Source organism: Orcinus orca, chromosome 20, assembly GCF_937001465.1.
Source record: "Orcinus orca chromosome 20, mOrcOrc1.1, whole genome shotgun sequence".
NCBI lineage: Eukaryota > Metazoa > Chordata > Mammalia > Artiodactyla > Delphinidae > Orcinus > Orcinus orca.
In genome coordinates, this window is record NC_064578.1 from 4900449 (window position 1) to 4920037 (window position 19589).

At 51.5% G+C, this 19589-nt stretch overlaps 1 protein-coding gene across 5 annotated transcripts in view; it reads right to left on the reverse strand.

The window, feature by feature from the left end:
- OSGIN1 (oxidative stress induced growth inhibitor 1) overlaps positions 1 to 19589 on the reverse strand; it is a 57117-nt gene that overhangs the window by 32134 nt on the left and 5394 nt on the right. The window contains exon 1 of one of the 5 annotated variants that reach the window (XM_049704054.1): positions 1275 to 4890. The exons of 1 other annotated variant lie outside the window; for it this stretch is intronic. In XM_049704054.1, the coding sequence (XP_049560011.1) occupies positions 1275 to 1413 (139 nt within the window). In that variant the 5' untranslated portion in view covers positions 1414 to 4890. Of the gene's footprint in view, positions 1 to 623; positions 4891 to 19589 lie in introns of those variants that run through there. 3 more of the 5 variants (XM_033406391.2, XM_033406393.2, XM_049704059.1) reach the window with 3 other exon arrangements.

A 19589-nucleotide genomic window follows, 5' to 3' on the forward strand; every position in this document is an offset into this window, starting at 1 on the left:
CCGCCCACCCCTGCAGGCAGGGAAGCGGCTCCCAGGCGGTTGGGGACAAGGCATCCCTTCGTGGGATCCTCCTGGCTCTGGCCGGGACTGGGTGGGGCAGGGCCCTGGGCGGGGGCCTGACTCCGTGCCCCAGCCCTCCGGCCCCCGGCAGGCAGCGACTGGAAGAGGGAAGATGCAGCCAGGTGGAGAAGGGGGGACTCAAGAGGCAGGACCTGCCTGGCCACCTCGGCTCCCTGCACTGGGAAGCCCGCCCTGCCCGGGTGCCAGAGCCGGTTCCCCCTCTTCCCCGCCGACCCCCTCCCCCTCCCCCCCTCCCCGGAGCTGCTCTTCCTTCCTTCCAGCTGCTCAGAGGCAACCTTTACACCCCGACTCAATCAGCAGATCCCACCCACTGTACCTGCAAATGTATTTGGACTTTGACCACTTGACACCACCCCAGCTGCTGCCACATCTCTGCCCTGTGTTGCTGCAGAGCCTTCTAACTAAACCGGCCCAGCTTCCACGCAGCAGCTAGGAGGACAGTCGCATCAAACAAAGCTGGGGCGGGGGGAGGGGGGAGGGGAGGGGGGAGAGGGAGCGGGGAGAGGGAGGGGGCCCTAGCCTTGCAACGACTTCCCTCTCACCTGGGGTGTAAACCAGTCCTTTGCGACCTGGCATCACCCGTCTGATCTCCTCTCCCGCCTCTCTGCCTTCCTGGGCCTCCCCCAGGCTTGCTCCCACCACGGGGCCTTTGCACTTGCTGTGCCCTGGGCCTACGATGCTCTTTCCTCGGACATGCACGTGCCTTGTTCCTCCAGTCCATGTGGGTCTCTGCTCATATGTCTTCTCAGTGGCCAGAGCACTCTGTGTAAAACAGCAGCTCCTGGGACTTCCCTGGAGGTCCAGTGGTAAAGAATCTTCCCTACAATGCAGGGGACTCGGGTTCGATCCCTGGTCAGGGAACGAAGACCCCACATGCTGCGGGGCAACTAAGCCGGCGCGCCACAACTACTGAGCCTGCGTGCCTCAACTAGAGAGCCTGCGTGCCGCAAACCACAGAGCCCACAAGCCCTGGAGCCCGCGCGCCACAACAAGAGACGAGAAAACCGGCATGCCACAGCTAGAGAGAAGCCCGCGCACCACAATGAAAGATCCCACGTGCCGCAGCTAAGACCCGATGCAGCCAAAAATAAATAAATAAATCTTAAAATTAAAAAAGAAGCAGCTCCTACCCTCCTCACGCAGCTGTCTCTCGCCACACAGCCCTCGCCAGCACTGACACACTACACACTTACTTGCCCGTTTGCTTGTCTGGATCCCCACACTGGGATGCCAGTTCCCAGAGGGCAGGGTGTTTTCTGTTCTGCTCCCTGGTGGATCACAAATGCCTAGGATAGGCCCTGGCACGTAGGTGTTCCACAAATACCACTGCATGAATTGGGCCTAAGAGTACTCCTTAAGCGAGGGACAGTTAAGACCAGAGGCTCCTGGGTTCCTTCCTCTGGGGCTGACCTTTCTGTTCCTGGAGACATAACATCAGAGGCGTCAGCTCTTCCAGGGCACCTTCAAACCCCTGGCTCCCTGGGAGTGTCGACTGGCCTTCAGGTTTCTCATCTGTAAATGAGGGGGTCGGCCTGGGCTCCTCCCCTGGGACTTGCCATCTCAGACATTCTGGACCTGCCCTTCCCATCCCCCCATCCATTCTAATATCCAGGGGCTTGGGAGTGTGCAACAGGAATTGGCGGTCAAGATGTAAGCTGAGCCACGTGAACTGCTACCAGGCAAACCCCATGTGTCTCCACATCTTTGTTTAGACGTCATCACATCTCGGGGAGAGGAAACTGGAGGAGTGGGTGGAATGGTGGCCTCCCAAAAGATACGTCCAAGTCCTATAACCCCAGAAACTTACGAATGCGGCCAATTGAGAAAAAAGGGTCTCTGCAGATCCGAGTTAATCACGGTAAGGATGTTGAGATGAGATCGTTTGGATTGAGCGTGGCCCTAAATCCAATGACAACTGTCCCTGTCACAGAGAGGGGGCTCCGACAGGGGAGGCCACGTGACCGCGGAGGCAGGGCCTAGAGCGATGCAGTCACGAGCCAACGGAGGGCGCGGCAGAGCCCGCGGGTGTGCCCTGCCCACGCCCTGATCGGGGCTCTGGCCCCGGGAATGTGAGAGAACACATTTCTGTTGTGTTAAGACGCCCAGTTTGTGGTCCTTTGCTACGGCTGTCCCAGAAAGCTCCCACAGGAGGGATTGCAGGGGATTAAAGCCTGCGGGGAGGGGCCTGTCGAGGATTACCTTTCCCACCAAGTTTCAGCTCTGGGCTTTCAGCCTGGTCCCACCCGACTGCCCGGCTGCTCCCGGCACTGGGATTGGGGTGGGGTGCGTTGGGCAGGGAGCTTTCCGGGTACAGGACCACCTCCCCTGGGCAACGCCCCGGCAACGCCTGGGCAACGCCTGCGCATGGTGTTTGCCCGAGGTGGAGCCCAGCGAGGCGGGGCACACAGGGCAGCACGTGGGGTGCGGCCTCGCTCTGCCTGAGCTCGGCTGCCGGTGGCTGCGGCCCGGAAGCCCCAGGAGCTCTGCTGTCAGCCTTGGAGGCCAGCCATTTAAACCAGAACAGATCGTGGGAGTGGAGTTCTACCAGCCACCCGGAGGCGGGGCTCTACCCAGGAGGATGGGGTCGGGGGGCACCATTTACAGACCACTCACCCCGCCTCAGCTGCATCACATCACGGGGCATCTCAGCTTCCCCACCGGGAAGCTGCGGTTACAGGCATTTCACAGACGAGGAAACGGACGCTGCGCAACCTTCCCAAAGCGACCCCCGCAGAAAGTGGCAGGGCTGGGGCCAGGAACCAGTGGGGCCGCAGCATCCCCTGTCCGGGGGGCGGGGGGAGGACTGGCTGGGGCCTTGGGCATCCCTGGGGGCTGCGGTTCCTCTGCAGGACTCGAGGCGGGCCCGCGCCGTGAAGCACGCGGTCTCCTGGGGGAGCTGCTTCGCCAGAGACTGAGTCAGAGCGCCCGGGCCTGTCTCCACCAGCCGGACACAGGGCCAAGGTGGGCGCCAGAGGCCTAGGAGGACAGAGGCAGGGAGGGAGGCCTGGCCACCCTCTCCCTCGGCCCCGGAGTGGCAGGGGCGTGGGCACACTGGCGAGGGCTCCTTCTTGTGGAGGGTCCACAGGCGTCTGTGAGCAGCTGGCGCTCTGACGAGAGCCCCGGCTCCGGGCTGAGATGGGAGTGATGGTGGCCACTTACGTGGGCTGATGACAAGGGACGATGACGGGTCCTGGCACCTTCTGAACGGGGGGGTGGGGTGGGGGGAGTGTGCTAGGGCCTCCAGAGGGAGCTCCCGTCACCCTCGCAGGGGAGGGACCAGAGTTAGCCCACTTTACTGCTGGGAATACTGAGGCTCAGGGGTCACAGCACTCTCCCCAGATCGCGTGACGGCAAGTACAGCCCGGGGGCTCCCGCCCAGGCCCCCTGACTCCACAGCCCACGGGCTTAACCCTCCTCGCTCCGGGCCCACGGGGCTACGGGGTCTGGCCGCCACGTCCCTGGAGCTCCCCCTCCTCTCTGGCCCCTTCTCGCCACAGCCCGCTTTCCCTACCTGGTGACAAGTAAGGCTGGGTTTGCAGGGCTGACAGGTGACCAGCGCTGGCTGGGAAGGAGTGGGCACAGTGGAGCTGGCCCTCCCCTGGGGGCACTCCGCCAACCTGGATGTGGCATCAGGGGAGCAGGGGGACAGGAGGCCAGGCTGGCCTGTTTGTCGTATCGCAAAGTCCTACCCTGGGCGGGTGGGGGTCTGTGGTGGGGGGAAGCCTGGACAGCCTCTGCCCCAGGGTCCTGCCTGGGCCCCGCTCCTTCCCTCGCAGCACCTCCACCAGAGCATCCTCGGCCTCAAGGTGGGCACCCTGAAAATGGGCACCTCTTGCCAAGGTGAGCCCGACGCAAGGGGAGGTGGGCAAGAGGCCCCACAGCTGGACGGTTCAGACCTCTGGTCTTGGGGGCAGACATCGCCATGGCCAGCCCACCGCCACCACCTGCTTGCAGCGTGGCCTGCAGGACCTGTCTCCTCACTTGTAGCGTGGGCGTGCACCGGGCACCCTCCAGACCTGGGATGGGGCAGACGTCCCTCTATTTACTGGAGGTTTCTGGATGGAGCTGCTAAAGGAAAAGCGAGATCGCTGCTCATTCCCAAAGGAGGCTGCCAGAGCCAGGAGAACCCGGGGCATCGCCGCCATGCAGGCTGCTGCCCCAAGGGCAGAGGTGAGGACGGACCAGGCGGAGGAAGGAGGCTGCTCAGACTCCAGGGGCCCCACTGCCACTCAGAAAGGCCTGCAAACCATCTCGTCCAACGTTCCCGAACTTCCCCCACATGCAGACTCAGAGAATGTTAACAAACCAAAAAGTCTCACTTGGAACGCCAGTAGGAAAAATTCTAAATTAAAGAAACGTATTTTCTACAGATGGCCAATCGGCACATGAAAGACGCTCAACATCACTAATCATTAGAGAAATGCAAATCAGAACTACAGTGTGGTGTCACCTCACAGCGGTCAGAATGGCCATCACCAAAAAGCCTACACGTGGAGGAGCTTCAAGATGGCGGAAGAGTAAGACGCGGAGATCACCTTCCTCTCCACAGGTACATCAGAAATACGTCTGCACGTGGAACAACTCCTACAGAACACCTACTGAACGCTGGCAGAAGACCTCAGACCTCCCAAAAAGCAAGAAACTCCCCACGTACCTGGGTAGGGCAAAAGAAAAAAGAATAAACAGAGACAAAAGGAAAGGGACGGGCCCTGCACCAGTGGGAGGGAGCTGTGAAGGAGGAAAGGTGTCCACACACTAGAAGCCCCTTCGCGGGCGGAGACTGCGGGTGGCGGAGAGGGAAAGCTTCGGAGCCACGGAGGAGAGCGCAGCCACAGGTGTGCGGAGGGAAAAGCAGAGAGATTCCCGCACAGAGGATCGGTGCCGACCAGCACTCACGAGCGTGAGACGTTGTCTGCTCCCCCGCCGGGGCGGGCAGGGCTAGGAACTGAGGCTCGGACTTCGGTCGGAGCGCCGGGAGAGGACTGGGGTTGGCGGCGTGAACACAGCCTGAAGGGGTTAGTGAGCCACGGCTATACGGGAGGGAGTCCGGGGAAAAGTCTGGAGCCGCCGAAGAGGCAAGGGACTTTTTCTTCCCTCTTTGTTTCCTGGTGCGCGAGGAGAGGGGAAGAGCGCCGCTTACAGGAGCTCCAGAGACGGGCGCGAGCCGCGGCTAAAAGCGCGGAGCCCAGAGACGGGCAGGAGACGCTAAGGCTGCTGCTGCCGCCACCAAGCAGCCTGTATGCGAGCACAGGTCACTCGCCACACCCCGCTTCCGGGGAGCCTGTGCAGCCCGCCACTGCCAGGGTTCCGTGATCCAGGGACAACTTCCCCGGGGGGACGCACGGCGCGCCTCAGGCTGCTGCAACGTCCGCAGGCCCGCCCCGCACTACGTGCCCCTCCCTCCCCCCCAGCCTGAGTGAGCCAGAGCCCCCGAATCAGCGGCTCCTTTAACCCCGTCCTGTCTGAGCCAAGAACAGACGCCCTCCGGCGACCTACAGGCAGAGGCGGGGCCAAATCCAAAGCTGAGCCCCTGGGAGCTGTGAGAACAAAGAAGAGAAAGGGAAATCTCTCCCAGCAGCCTCAGAAGCAGCGGATTAAATCTCCACAATCAACTTGATGTACCTGCATCTGTGGAATACCTGAATGGACAACGAGTCATCCCAAATTGAGGAGGTGGACTTTGGGAGCAACGATATATATATTTTTTTCCCCTTTTTGTCTTTTAGTGAGTGTGCATGTGTATGCTTCTGTGTGAGATTTTGTCTGTATAGCTTTGCTTGTATCATTTGTCCTAGGGTTCTGTCTGTGCATTTTTTTTTTACTTAAAATTTTTTTTTCTTAATAATTATTTTTTATTTAATAACTTTATTTTATTTTATCTTCTTTCTTTCTTTCTATTTTTTCTCCCTTTTATTCTGAGCCGTGTGGATGAAAGGCTCTTTGTGCTCCAGCCTGGGGTCAGGGCTGTGCCTCTGAGGTGGGAGAGCCAAGTTCAGAACCCTGGTCCACAAGATACCTCCCAGCTCCACGTAATATCAAACGGCGAAAATCTCCCAGAGCTCTCCATCTCAACGCCAAGACCCAGCTCCACTCAACGACCAGCAAGCTACAGTGCAGGACACCCTATGCCAAACAACTAGCAAGACAGGAACACAACCCCACCCATTAGCACAGAGGCTGCCTAAAATCATAATAAGGACACAGACACCCCAAAACACACCACCAGACGTGGACCTGCCCACCAGAAAGACAAGATCCAGCCTCATCCACCAGAACACAGGCACTAGTCCCCTCCACCAGGAAGCCTACACAACCCACTAAACAAACTTTAGCCACTGGGGACAGACACCAAAAACAACGGGAACTACGAACCTGCAGCCTGCAAAAAGGAGACCCCAAACACAGTAAGTTAAGCAAAATGAGAAGACAGAGAAACACATAGCAGATGAAGGAGCAAGGTAAAAACCCACTAAACCAAACAAATGAAGAGGAAATAGGCAGTCTACCTGAAAAAGAATTCAGAGTAATGATAGTGAAGATGATCCAAACTCTTGGAAACAGAATAGAGAAAATAAAAGAAATGTGTAACAAGGACCTAGAAGAACTAAAGAGCAAACAAACAATGATGAAAAACACAATAAATGAAATTAAAAATTCTCTAGAATGGATGAATAGCAGAATAACTGAGGCAGAAGAACGGATAAGTGACCTGGAAGATAAAATAGTGGAAATAACTACTGCAGAGCAGAATAAAGAAAAAAGAATGAAAAGAATTGAGGACAGTCTCAGAGACCTCGGGGACAATATTAAACGCACCAACATTCGAATTATAGGGAACCAGAGGAAGAAGAGGAAAAGAAAGGAACTGAGAAAATATTTCAAGAGATTATAGTTGAAAAATTCCCTAATATGGAAAAGGAAATAGTTTATCAAGTCCAAGAAGCACAGAGAGTCCCATACAGGATAAATCCAAGGAGAAATACGCCAAGACACATATTAATCAAACTATCAAAAATAAAATGCAAAGAAAAAATATTAAAAGCAGCAAGGGAAACACAACAAATAACACACAAGGGAGTCCCCATAAGGTTAACAGCTGATGTTTCAGCAGAAACTCTGCAAGCCAGAAGGGAGTGGCAGGACATATTTAAAGTGATAAAGGAGAAAAACCTACAACCAAGATTACTCTACCCAGCAAGGATCTCATTCAGATTTGATGGAGAAATTAAAGCCTTTACAGACAAGCAAAAGCTAAGAGAATTCAGCACCACCAAACCAGCTTTGCCACAAATGCTAAAGGAACTCCTCTAGGCAGGAAACACAAGAGAAGGAAAAGACCTACAATAACAAACCCAAAACAATTAAGAAAATGGTAATAGGAACATACATATTGATAAATACCTTAAATGTAAATGTATTAAATGCTCCAACCAAAAGACATAGATTGGCTGAATGGATACAAAAACAAAACGCATATATATGCTGTCTATAACAGACCCACTTCAGACCTAGGGACACATACAGACTGAAAGTGAGGGGATGGAAAAACATATTCCATGCAAATGGAAATCAAAAGAAAGCTGAAGTAGCAATTCTCATATCAGACAAAATAGACTTTAAAATAAAGACTATTACAAGAGACAAGGAAGGACACTACATAATGATCAAGGGATCGATCCAAGAAGAAGATATAACAATTGTAAATATTTATGCACCCAACCTAGGAGCACCTCAATACATAAGGCAAATGCTAACAGCCATAAAAGGGGAAATCGACAGTAACACAATCATTAGGAGGGGACTTTAACACCCCACTTTCACCAATGGATAGATCATCCAAACAGAAAATTAATAAGGAAACACAAGCTTTAAATGATACATTAAACAAGATGGACTTAATTGATATTTATAGGATATTCCATCCAAAAACAACATAATACACATTCTTCTCAAGTGCTCATGGAACATTCTCCAGGATAAATCATATCTTGGGTCACAAATCAAGCCCTGGTAAATTTAAGAAAATTGAAATCGTATCAAGTATCTTTTCTGACCACAACGCTATGAGACTAGATATCAATTACTGGAAAAAGTCTGTAAAAAATCCAAACACATGGAGGCTAAACAATACACTACTTAATAACCAAGAGATCACTGAAGAAATCAAAGAGGAAATCAAAAAACACCTAGAAACAAATGACAATGAAAACATGATGACCAAAACCTATGGGATGCAGCAAAAGCAGTTCTAAGAGGGAAGTTTATAGCAATACAATCCTACCTTAAGAAACAGGAAACATCTCAAATAAACAACCTAACCTTACACCTAAAGCAATTAGAGAAAAAAGAACAAAAAAACCCCAAAGTTAGCAGAAGGAAAGAAATCATAAAGATCAGATCAGAAATAAATGAAACAGAAATGATGGAAACTATAGCAAAGATCAATAAAACTAAAAGCTGGTTCTTTGAGAAGAGAAACAAAATTGATAAACCATTAGCCAGACTCATCAAGAAAAAAAGGGAGAAGATGCAAATCAACAGAATTAGAAATTAAAATGGAGAAGTAACAACTGACACTGCAGAAATACAAAGGATCATGAGAGATTACTACAAGCAACTCTATGTCAATAAAATGAACAACCTGGAAGAAATGGACAAATTCTTAGAAATGCACAACCTTCCGAGACTGAACCAGGAAGAAATAGAAAATATGAACAGACCAATCACAAGCACTGAACTTGAAACTGTGATTAAAAATCTTCCAACAAACAAAAGCCCAGGACCAGATGGCTTCACAGACGAATTCTATCAAACATTTAGAGAAGAGCTAACACCTTTCCTTCTCAAACTCTTCCAAAATATAGCAGAGGGAGGAACACTCCCAAAGTCATTCTACGAGGCCACCATCACCCTGATACCAAAACCAGACAAAGATGTCACAAAGAAGGAAAACTACAGGCCAATATCACTGATGAACATAGATGCAAAAATCCTCAACAAAATACTAGAAAACAGAAACCAACAGCACATTAAACGGATCATACACCATGATCAAGTGGGGTTTATCCCAGGAATGCAAGAATTCTTCAATATATGCAAATCAATCAATGTGATACACCATATTAACAAATTGAAGGAGAAAAACCATATGATCATCTCAATAGATGCAGAGAAAGCTTCTGACAAAATTCAACACCCATTTATGATAAAAACCCTCCAGAAAGTAGGCAGAGAGGGAACTTTCCTCAACATAATAAAAGCCATATATGACAAACCCATAGCCAACATCGTCCTCAATGGTGAAAAACTGAAACCATTTCCACTAAGATGAGGAACAAGACAAGGCTGCCCACTCTCACCACTCTTACTCAACATAGTTTTGGAAGTTTTAGCCACAGCAATCAGAGAAGAAAAAGAAATAAAAGGAATACAAATTGGAAAAGAAGAAGTAAAACTGTCACTCTTTGCAGATGACATGATACCATACATAGAGAGTCCTAAAGATGCTACCAGAAAACTACTAGAGCTAATCAATGAATTTGGTAAAGTAGCAGGATACAAAATTAATGCACAGAAATCTCTTGCATTCCTATACACTAATGATGAAAAATCTGAAAGTGAAATTAAGAAAACACTCCCATTAACCATTGCAACAAAAAGAATAAAATAACTAGGAATAAACCTACCTAAGGAGACAAAAGACGTGTATGCAGAAAACTATTAAGACACTGATGAAAGAAATTAAAGATGATACCAACCGATGGAGAGATATACCATGTTCTTGGATTGGAAGAATCAATATTGTGAAAATGACTATACTACCCAAAGCAATCTACAGATTCAATGCAATCCCTATCAAATTACCAATGGCATATTTTACAGAACTAGAACAAAAAATCTTAAAATTTGTATGGAAACACAAAAGACCCTGAATAGCCAAAGCAGTCTTGAGGGAAAAAAGCGGAGCTGGAGGAATCGGGCTCCCTGACTTCAGACTATACTACAAACCTACAGTAATCAAGACAATATGGTACTGGCACAAAAACAGAAATATAGATCAATGGAACAGGATAGAAAGCCCAGAGATAAACCCATGCACATATGGTCACCTTATCTTTTTTTTTTTTTTTAAGGGCTTCAAATGCTTGGCTTATTTATTTATTTATTTATTTATTTATTTATTGGCTGTGTTGGGTCTTCATTTCTGTGCGAAGGCTTTCTCCAGTTGTGGCAAGCGGGGGCCACTCTTCATCGCGGTGCGCGGGCCTCTCACTATCGCGGCCTCTCTTGTTGCGGAGCACAGGCTCCAGACGCGCAGGCTCAGTAGTTGTGGCTCACGGGCCTAGTTGCTCCGTGGCATGTGGGATCTTCCCAGACCAGGGCTCAAACCCGTGTCCCCTGCATTAGCAGGCAGATTCTCAACCACTGAGCCACCAGGGAAGCCCTGGTCACCTTATCTTTGACAAAGGAGGCAAGAATATACAGTGGAGAAAAGACAGCCTCTTCAAAAAGTGGTGCTGGGAAAACTGGACAGGTACATGTATAAGTATGAAATTAGAACACTCCCTAACACCATACACAAAAATAAACTCAAAATGGATTAAAGACCTAAATGTAAGGCCAGACACTATCAAACTCTTAGAGAAAAACATAGGCAGAACACTCTGACATAAATGACAGCAAGATCCTTTTTGACCCACCTCCTAGAGAAATGGAAATAAAAACAAAAATAAACAAATGGGACCTAATGAAACTTCAAAGCTTTTGCACAGCAGAGGAAACCATAAACAAGACAAAAAGACAACCCTCAGAATGGGAGAAAATATTTACAAATGAAGCAACTGACAAAGGATTAATCTCCAAAATTTACAAGCAGCTCATGCAGCTCAATATCAAAAAAAACAAACAACCCAATCCAAAAATGGGCAGAAGACCTAAATAGACATTTCTCCAAAGAAGATATACAGGTTGCCAACAAACACATGAAAGAATGCTCAACATCATTAATCATTAGAGAAATGCAAATCAAAACTACAGTGAGATATCATCTCACACCGGTCAGAATGGCCATCATCAAAAAAGTCTACAAACAATAAATACTGGAGAGGGTGTGGAGAAAAGGGAACCCTCTTGCACTGTTGGTGGGAATGTAAATTGATACAGCCACCATGGAGAACAGTACGGAGGTTCCTCAAAAAACTAAAAATAGAACTACCATACGACCCAGCAATCCCACTACTGGGCATATACCCTGAGAAAACCATAATTCAAAAAGAGACAGGTACCAAAATGTTCATTGCAGCTCTATTTACAATAGCCAGGACATGGAAGCAACCTAAGTGTCCATCAACAGATGAATGGATAAAGAAGATGTGGCACATATATACAATGGAATATTACTCAGCCATAAAAAGAAATGAAATTGAGTTATTTGTAGTGAGGTGGATGGACCTAGAGTCTGTTATACAGAGTGAAGTAAGTCAGAAAGAGGAAAACAAATACCGTATGCTAACACATATATAGAATCTACGAAAAAAAAAAAAAAAAGGTCCTGAAGAACCTTAGGGACAAGACGGGAATAAAGACACAGACCTACCAGAGAATGGACTTGACTATATGGGAAGGGGGAAGGGTAAGCTGTGACAAAGTGAGAGAGTGGCATGGACATATATACACTACCAGACGTAAAATAGCTAGCTAGTGGGAAGCAGCCGCATAGCACAGGGAGATCAGCTCGCGTGCTTTGTGACCGCCTGGAGGGGTGGGATAGGGAGGGTGGGAGGGAGGGAGACGCAAGAGGGAAGAGATATGGGAACATATGTATATGTACAACTGAGTCACTTTGTTATAAAGCAGAAACTAACACACCCTTGTAACCCACACCCTTGTAACCTAACACCCAATAAAGATGTTAAAAAAAAAAAAAGTCTACACGTAACAAATGCTGGAGAGGGTGTGGAGAAAAGGGAACCCTCCTACACTGTTGGTGGGAATGTAAATTGGTACAGCCACTATGGAGAACAGTATGGACGTTCCTTAAAAAAACTAAAAGTAAAGCTACAATGAGATCCAGCAATCCCACTCCTGGGCATATGTCCAGACAAAACTGTAATTCAAAAAGATACATGCACCCCTATGTTCACAGCAGCACTATTCACAATAGCCAAGGTTTTTTTGGTTTTGTTTAGTTTTGTTTTGCGGTACGCGGGCCTCTCACTGTTGTGGCCTCTCCCGTTGCGGAGCACAGGCTCCGGACGCGCAGGCTCAGCGGCCATGGCTCACGGGCCCAGCCGCTCCGCGGCATGTGGGATCTTCTCTATGAAACAGAAATAGACTCATGGACATGGAGGACAGATTTGTGGTTGCCAAGTGGGAGGGGGAACGGGGGAGGGATGGATTGAGAGTTTGGGATTAGCAGATGCAAACTATTATATAGAGAACGGATAAACAACAATGTCCTACCCCATAGCACAGGGAATTATATTCAATATCCTGTGATAAACCATAAAGGAAAAGAATGTATATACATGTATAACTAAAGACTTTGCTGTACAGCAGAAATTAACACAACATTGTAAGTCAACTATACTTCAATAAAAAAAACAAATTAATTAAAAAAAACAAGCCCTCGTCAGGGGCCAAGGAAAAAATTTTTACTGGCTTACATCTGTTTTTTTTTTTTTTTTCTTTTCAGTACGCGGGCCTCTCACTGTTGTGGCCTCTCCCGTTGCGGAGCACAGGCTCCGGACGCGCAGGCTCAGCGGCCATGGCTCACGCGCCCAGTTGCTCCGCGGCATGTGGGATCTTCCCGGACCGGGGCACGAACCCGCGTCCCCTGCCTCGGCAGGCGGAATCTCAACCACTGCGCCACCAGGGAAGCCCTACATCTGTTTTATAAACTAAAATGGTGACATTTACTTGTTGTAAATTCAGTAATGGCCCCATAGCTCATAAGTGATGACACCAGCGTTAGAACCCGTATCTGGGTTCAAATAAATTAGGTCCTAACCTCTACTGTCACAGGTAGTCTTTGTGATGACAAAATTGAAGGGAAAAAAGTACTGTAAAGCTACAGTTTTTATGTGTCTGAAGGTCATCCATATAACAATCATGACAGTACAGTTATGTCTGGGGGTTCCATGGATGGGGCCGTGGGTTGGGATGGTCAGAAAGTACAGGCGTGTCTAACTCATGAACCGTCCTGGCCTTCTGGGCGGCTACACTTGGGCCTGCCAAAATCCCTTGGATTTCTGCCATCGGAAAGGAAGGGCCTGACAGTTGCATGATGTGTCTTCCTTGTCACCTACGCTCTTCTGCCGCTCCAGTCCCCCCTCTGCTCTGAAGCGGCGCTGTGTCTGCGGGTGACAGCACAGCCTGCCAACCACCGGTGCTGGGCACAGCGGCCTTTTGATTCAAGGACATAAAACAAGGGACACGGAGAGTGTTCCTCTGGGCTCGACTGGTGTCACTGCAGGAGTGGAGGTTAAGCTTGGAGGGACGGAGGTGTCACGTGTTTGTTAATAAATTTCTCTCGTGTGTGACGTGTAAGACCCTCAAAAGCCCATGCCCCTGGCAGGCCCCCTGCTGCCTGGCTTCAGGCCAGGACTGATGAGTCCCATGGTTGTTTCAACACATGACCTTCCTCTTCAGAAGGTCAGCTATCAGCTGCTGCTTTGGAGGGTGGCGGCCTCGTGATCCTGAGGTCTTGGGTAAAAAAGCTTTCAGCGACAAGGCTGTTCTGAGAATTGCAGAAATTGGAACCGAGGGGTTTGGGATGTCCAGTGCTTATTTCAACAAGCTGACCCGTCTCTGTGGTTGCACAGAACCCAGAGAGAGCGCTGAGTCGTGCAGACAAAAAGATGCAAATGTTCAGAGTTTAAGGCAGTTGTCGGCGTGGGCTTCCACTGAACACACCTGGGGGCAAGCCTGGGTATTCGGAGGGCCTGATGAAGCTGAGATTACCTGGTGCCCCAAGCCCCCCGTATGCTCGCGTTTGAGGCGCCACATTTATGGATGGGCTGCTTCTGCTGCACATCTGAGGGCATCTCGCTGCCCGGCAGACACCATGCTGGCCTTATCTTGTCAAATATCCCACAGCCGCAGCATGGCCGCTAACACCAGCGTCCGTGCAGGGAGGTGACGTGCAGACCCGTGTGCGAGATTTTTAAGCGAAAGCTTAATCCAGCGTTTGCAGAGCTCCGGAAGGCCCACAGAGCCTGGACAGTCCCCCAGCATCAGGGCGCCAGCCGCTGGCCACGTGGGGCTGGGGAGCCGCCCATCTCCTGGCCCCCGAGGGCAGCTCCTCGCCGGGCTCTGAGTTCTGCCTGCACGTGGCTTTCCTTCCGGTCCTCGTACTGACCGCTGGCCCCTCGAGAGCACATCTGCAGCAACTGACGTCGATAAGCCCAAGGGAAGAGCGCACTGTGTGTGTCCAGAGACAGGGTCCCCCAGAAGTTTCCCGAAGTGTGAGGTGCGCTTATCTGGAGGCTCTTGGACAAAGCCAGCATCTCATTCAATCTTTTTCCGATTCTCATTCTTCCAAAAGTCTTCTGAGGACTTTCTGGATCCTCAAGGGGAACGTCTGTAAGTCTGTCTGGTGCTTTGTCCATCTTTCCCACTCCCTAACGTGCATCTCAGAAGCAACCAAACTGATCTAGAATGTTGTAATACTGCTTTGTTTTTAACGTATTATTTTTACTCTTAACTTCTATTTATTGACAGGAAACACTGAGTGTTTCTTTATGGCAGTGATATAAAACTCGCCCTGGTGGTTACCAAATGTCTGAAGTTTGAGGCCACGGCCTCTACATTTAGCGGGAGGGATTTGTGATCTGGGCTCCGTGCCGGAACCAGAAAGCCGTGTCTTGAGTCAGCCTGCACGGTGACCCATCTGAGGGCCTGGGGAGGGGGTGCCCTGGGACATCTGCGAACATGCCCACTCTTGCTCCACTGGAGATGACGACCAGCTCCGGCTGGGGGGCCCCCAAGAGCCTGTGGAGAAACTTGGTGAAAGCCAGCGGAGCAGCAGGCTTGGACAGCTCAGGTCACTGCAGCGGTTCTGAGCGCTGTCAGCTCCTGTGAGAGGATGGGAAGCCTGCTGTGCGGAATCTGGGTGCAGGTTTCACACCCGCCTGGGGGCTGGGGGTGGCAGGTGGGTTTGTTATTTGCTAAGTTGTGATTAAAGTCCCCAAGTTCAGGCTTCCCTGGTGGCGCAGTGGTTAAAAATCCGCCTGCCAATGCAGGGGACATGGGTTCGAGCCCTGGTCCGGAAAGATCCCACATGCCACGGAGCAACTAAGCCCTGCGCCACAACTACTGAGCTCATGTGCCACAACTACTGAAGCCCACGCACCTAGAGCCTGTGCTCCGCAACGAGAAGCCACCACAGTGAGAAGTCCGCGCACCACAACAGAGTAGACGCCGCTCACCTCAACTAGAGAAAGCCCGCGCACAGCAACGAAGACCCAACGCAGCCAAGAATAAATAAATAAATTTATATATATATAAAAAAAGGCCCCAAGTTCAGGAAAGGGAAAGGCAACACCGCCATCTTGTGGCCAATAGTATGCACAGCACCCGCGATGCCTGATGATGGGGATCCAGGCTCAGAACCATTTTTAGCATCAGACAGGTTTCTGACCCTGCTGACAGTGGCAAAGGGGGATTTGTGGCCTCCTCGCCTCTCCAGCCACGGCAGGTGACCACCCACGGAGCCACCACACCTAAGAGCCTGCGTGCCGCAGACACCGTGCTGGGTTCCAGACCTACCTGTCCCCTCAAATCCCCCCTCACAGCCCCAGGACTGGGCACTAATACCAGCATTCCCTGCAGACCTGCCTTCACTGCCAGGCAGGGGGCCTGGGGACACTGTGTAGCTCGGGAGAGGTGGAAGTGGGACTGCGGAGAGAAGCATGTCTTTTAACTTCCCTTTTCTGTGTTTAGAGGGAACTTGCCCTGTAGGTCTCAGGTCACACAGCAGGGCTGTAAGAGCAGCTCCCAGGCCCATCCCTCTGGGCCTGTGTCTTCAGCTGTCAGTGGGGACAATGGCGCTCCTGTAACAGGCCCCCTCGGGGTCTTCAGACTGAATGCAAGTCATCACCCAGAACATGCCTGCACCCAACAGTCCTCCATCAAGGCAGTTGGGATTGTGCTTCCTGGGCAGGAACTGGATTTGCAGGAAGTGAGGTCTTGTGGGTTCCTGGGATGGGTGGGTGGGGACTGTGTCCTATTCCCACACAGCAGCCCCAGGGGGCAGGACTCTGTGGGGAGAGCCAGGGCAGGGGGCCAAGCCTGGTCAGAAAGACCCTGCCCGTAAGGGGCCGTGATGCGGGGCACCCAGGGTGATGGTCGCTGTCAAAGCCAGGGGACCCTTTGCAGGTGGCTGAGTTGCGTTGTCGATACCCACGTGCGCGTCCTCGGTGGGCAGACCATAGCACTGTTGGTCCAAACTGGGACACTTCCGAGAGGGAAGGGACGCTCTCGTAACAACTATGCCAAGACAGGGGCACCTCGGACGGGCGTTGCCCCAGGCAAGCAAGGACGACGGTCACTCTTGTCATCAGGTGTGCAGGTGGCAAGTGAAGACGTGGATGGAGATGAGATTCTCGAGGGGAAAGAAGGGACTCCTGGGATCAGGCCTTGAGGGACCATCTGCCAAGACTTGAGGGTAGTGGGAAGGAGGCAGCGGGACGGCCAGTAGCGACGGGGGAAGAGCACGTTCCCCGGGCCTGACTGCTGCCCAGAGGGCACCTGCTGGGATTACCCCTTCGGGGTGGCTGGGAGTATCGCAGAGCCGGTGAGAGGTGGACCCCAGAGCAGGGCGAGGGGAAGGAGCAAGTGCCCGTGGCAGTCCTCTCTGGAGCAGCGTGGAAAAGAGCCACACCTCTCTCCCAGGAAAACAGCGTTTGCAATAGCTAAGGCAGCTCTCTGGTCTCCCTCCTTCCCTGCCAGAGTTATCAAGGAGGGACTAAATTTTGCTCAGGAAGCGCTGTCTAGTGCACAGGAATGAGGGCTGCGTTTCTCCAGTGGATGGAAAATACGTACTGAGCCTCTGCTACGAGCCAGGTGTGGTGGGAAGATTCACAGCAACGTACTTGAAACGGACAAGCCTGGGGGGGGGGCGGTTCCAGCCTTTGTCACCCATCCACACCAGGCTCTGTGGTAGATGGGCTACGGCCCGCCCCTGCCCCTAGGAACCGTCCCCCACCTCCGACACTTGTCACCTCCCACCACCATGGGAACAGTGGACGCCAACCGCTCCACTCGACTGGTCCAGAGACAGAGTCGCCTTCCAGCTGGACCCCTCGCGGGGCCCGTCTCCCCGTCTCCAGACTGGGCCGATCATTCCTCCGCCCTGCCCACGGCTGAGGCCGGGTAACTAGCGGCGGGGCGACCCAGAGAGATGGTCTCTACAGCGGTGGGACTGTGGGCAGACCCCTGGGCTGAAGCGGGTCTCCAGAAAGTGGCGAGGCCTTGGAGGAGAGCGGAGAGGGCAGCGGAGAAGATGGGGGGGACCCTGGGCAGGCAGCAGGCCTGCTCTGCTCTCCCAAGGCTCGCGGGGCCCTGCTGTCTCCGCCCACGTGCGCTCACTGGCTCTGCCCTCGTCCGGTGGATTTTACGAGCTGAGGTTCTCTGCCCTGAACTGGTTGGAGCGGGGCGTCCGTCCCTGAACCACTGGCAAATACCGACTGCTCAGATTTTAGAGAAGACACTGGATTTAAACCTTCCCAGCAGCCTCCCCCTTGCTGGAGTTTTAGTGTCACAACATCTCCATCCCTGGCCGTCTTGTCCGGCCGGGCTGCCCTCCCAACTCCATCCCCCTCACTCCTGCCACAGTGCCGCTGGCCTCCTGCCCTGGGGCTTTGCTTGCGCTGTGAGGTTGGAAGTCAGGGCAGCGTGGACAGCGCTGGGCAGGCCTGGGCTCGGGCCCCAGCTCCAGCCTCAGCAGCTGCTCTCAGCATTCCCAGAGCCTCAGTTTCCTCATCTGTAAATGGGAATCACTCCCTCAGGCTTCGGGGCTGGGAGGTGCGGAGAACATCCGGCCCAGAGCAGAGATAAATGCTGTTTCTTCCTCCTTTCCTCGAAGACTAAGAATTAGCTAGTCGAGAAGTAAGTCATAAAGAGAAAAACAAATACCGTATGCTAACACATATATATGCAATCTAAAAAAAAAATGGTCCTGAAGAAGCTAGGGGCAGGACAGGAATAAAGACGCAGACGTAGAGAATGGACTTGAGGACACGGGGAGGGGGAAGGGTAAGCTGGGACGAAGTGAGACAGTGGCATGGACATACATACGCTACCAAATGTAAAACAGGTAGCTAGTGGGAAGCAGCCGCATAGCACAGGGAGATCCGCTCGGTGCTTTGTGACCACCTAGAGGGGTGGGGTAGGGAGGGTGGGAGGGAGGGAGACGCAAGAGGGAAGAGATATGGGAACATATGTATATGTATATGTATAACTGATTCACTTTGTTATACAGCAGAAACTAACACACCATTGTAAAGCAATTATACTCCAATAAAGATGTTAAAAAAAATTAGCTAGTCGAGAAATGCAAATGCAATCGGAAAAGAAAAAAAGGAAAAAAAAAACCCAAAGACGAGAAAGAGACCTGGGGTCACTCTACCGATTTTGCTAAACTGCAAATAATGCAGCAGCTTTCTGTGGTGGACAGGAATCACGGAGTAGCTTTTGTTTCTATCCAAGAAGAGATCAAAATGGACTTTATATTCCAACAAATATAAAGCCACAAACAGAACATGGCCCTCTTGCAGAAATGTTATGCCCCTAGATGACCGACAGAGGGCAGGGCTGTGCAACCCTCAGCTGCCCTAGATCCGGAGGGCAGAGAAGGTCCAGCCCTCTGAGATGGAAGATGGGGTGGGTGGTGCAGAGGAGCAATGCGGGGGCAGGCATCGGAGTGCCTCAAGCCAGCATGGGAGAGCCGGCTCAGGGCTTTCTGGACAAGGTACCAGCCGGGAGAGCTCAGCTTGGGCCAAGCCACTGAACCTGGGGATCCTCGTCTGAAAGTGAGGTGCTGCTTAGCTGCCATGGGGCGATGAGGACACCTCAGTGCACAGAAGTTCCTGGAAATGAATTAGTGCACTTAGTCACCGTATAGAACAGAAGCCAGAAAACCATCACAACTCTAACTTCCAAAGAGGGGGACGACAGATTCCGGAACCTACATCTGCCTGAGTGTGACGGTGGTCCCAGAGTCCAGATGTATAAACATCTGTAATAGAGACAACAGCTGGTGCCTTTTCAAAGCTTTATGCACGTCATCTCCTTGGAGGCTCTCAGCAGCCCCCGAGGTAGGTGCTGTGGTTACCCCCATTTAAAGATGGGAAAATGGGCAAGACGAGGGTAGGTGGTTTGCTCCAGGTCACCCAGCTGGGAAGTGGTGGGGTCGGGATTTGAACCCGCCACTGGCTGGAGCCAAAGCTGGTGACGTCAACCATCATGGCACCTACTGCCTTTCAGAACAAAAGCCGCCCATGAACAAG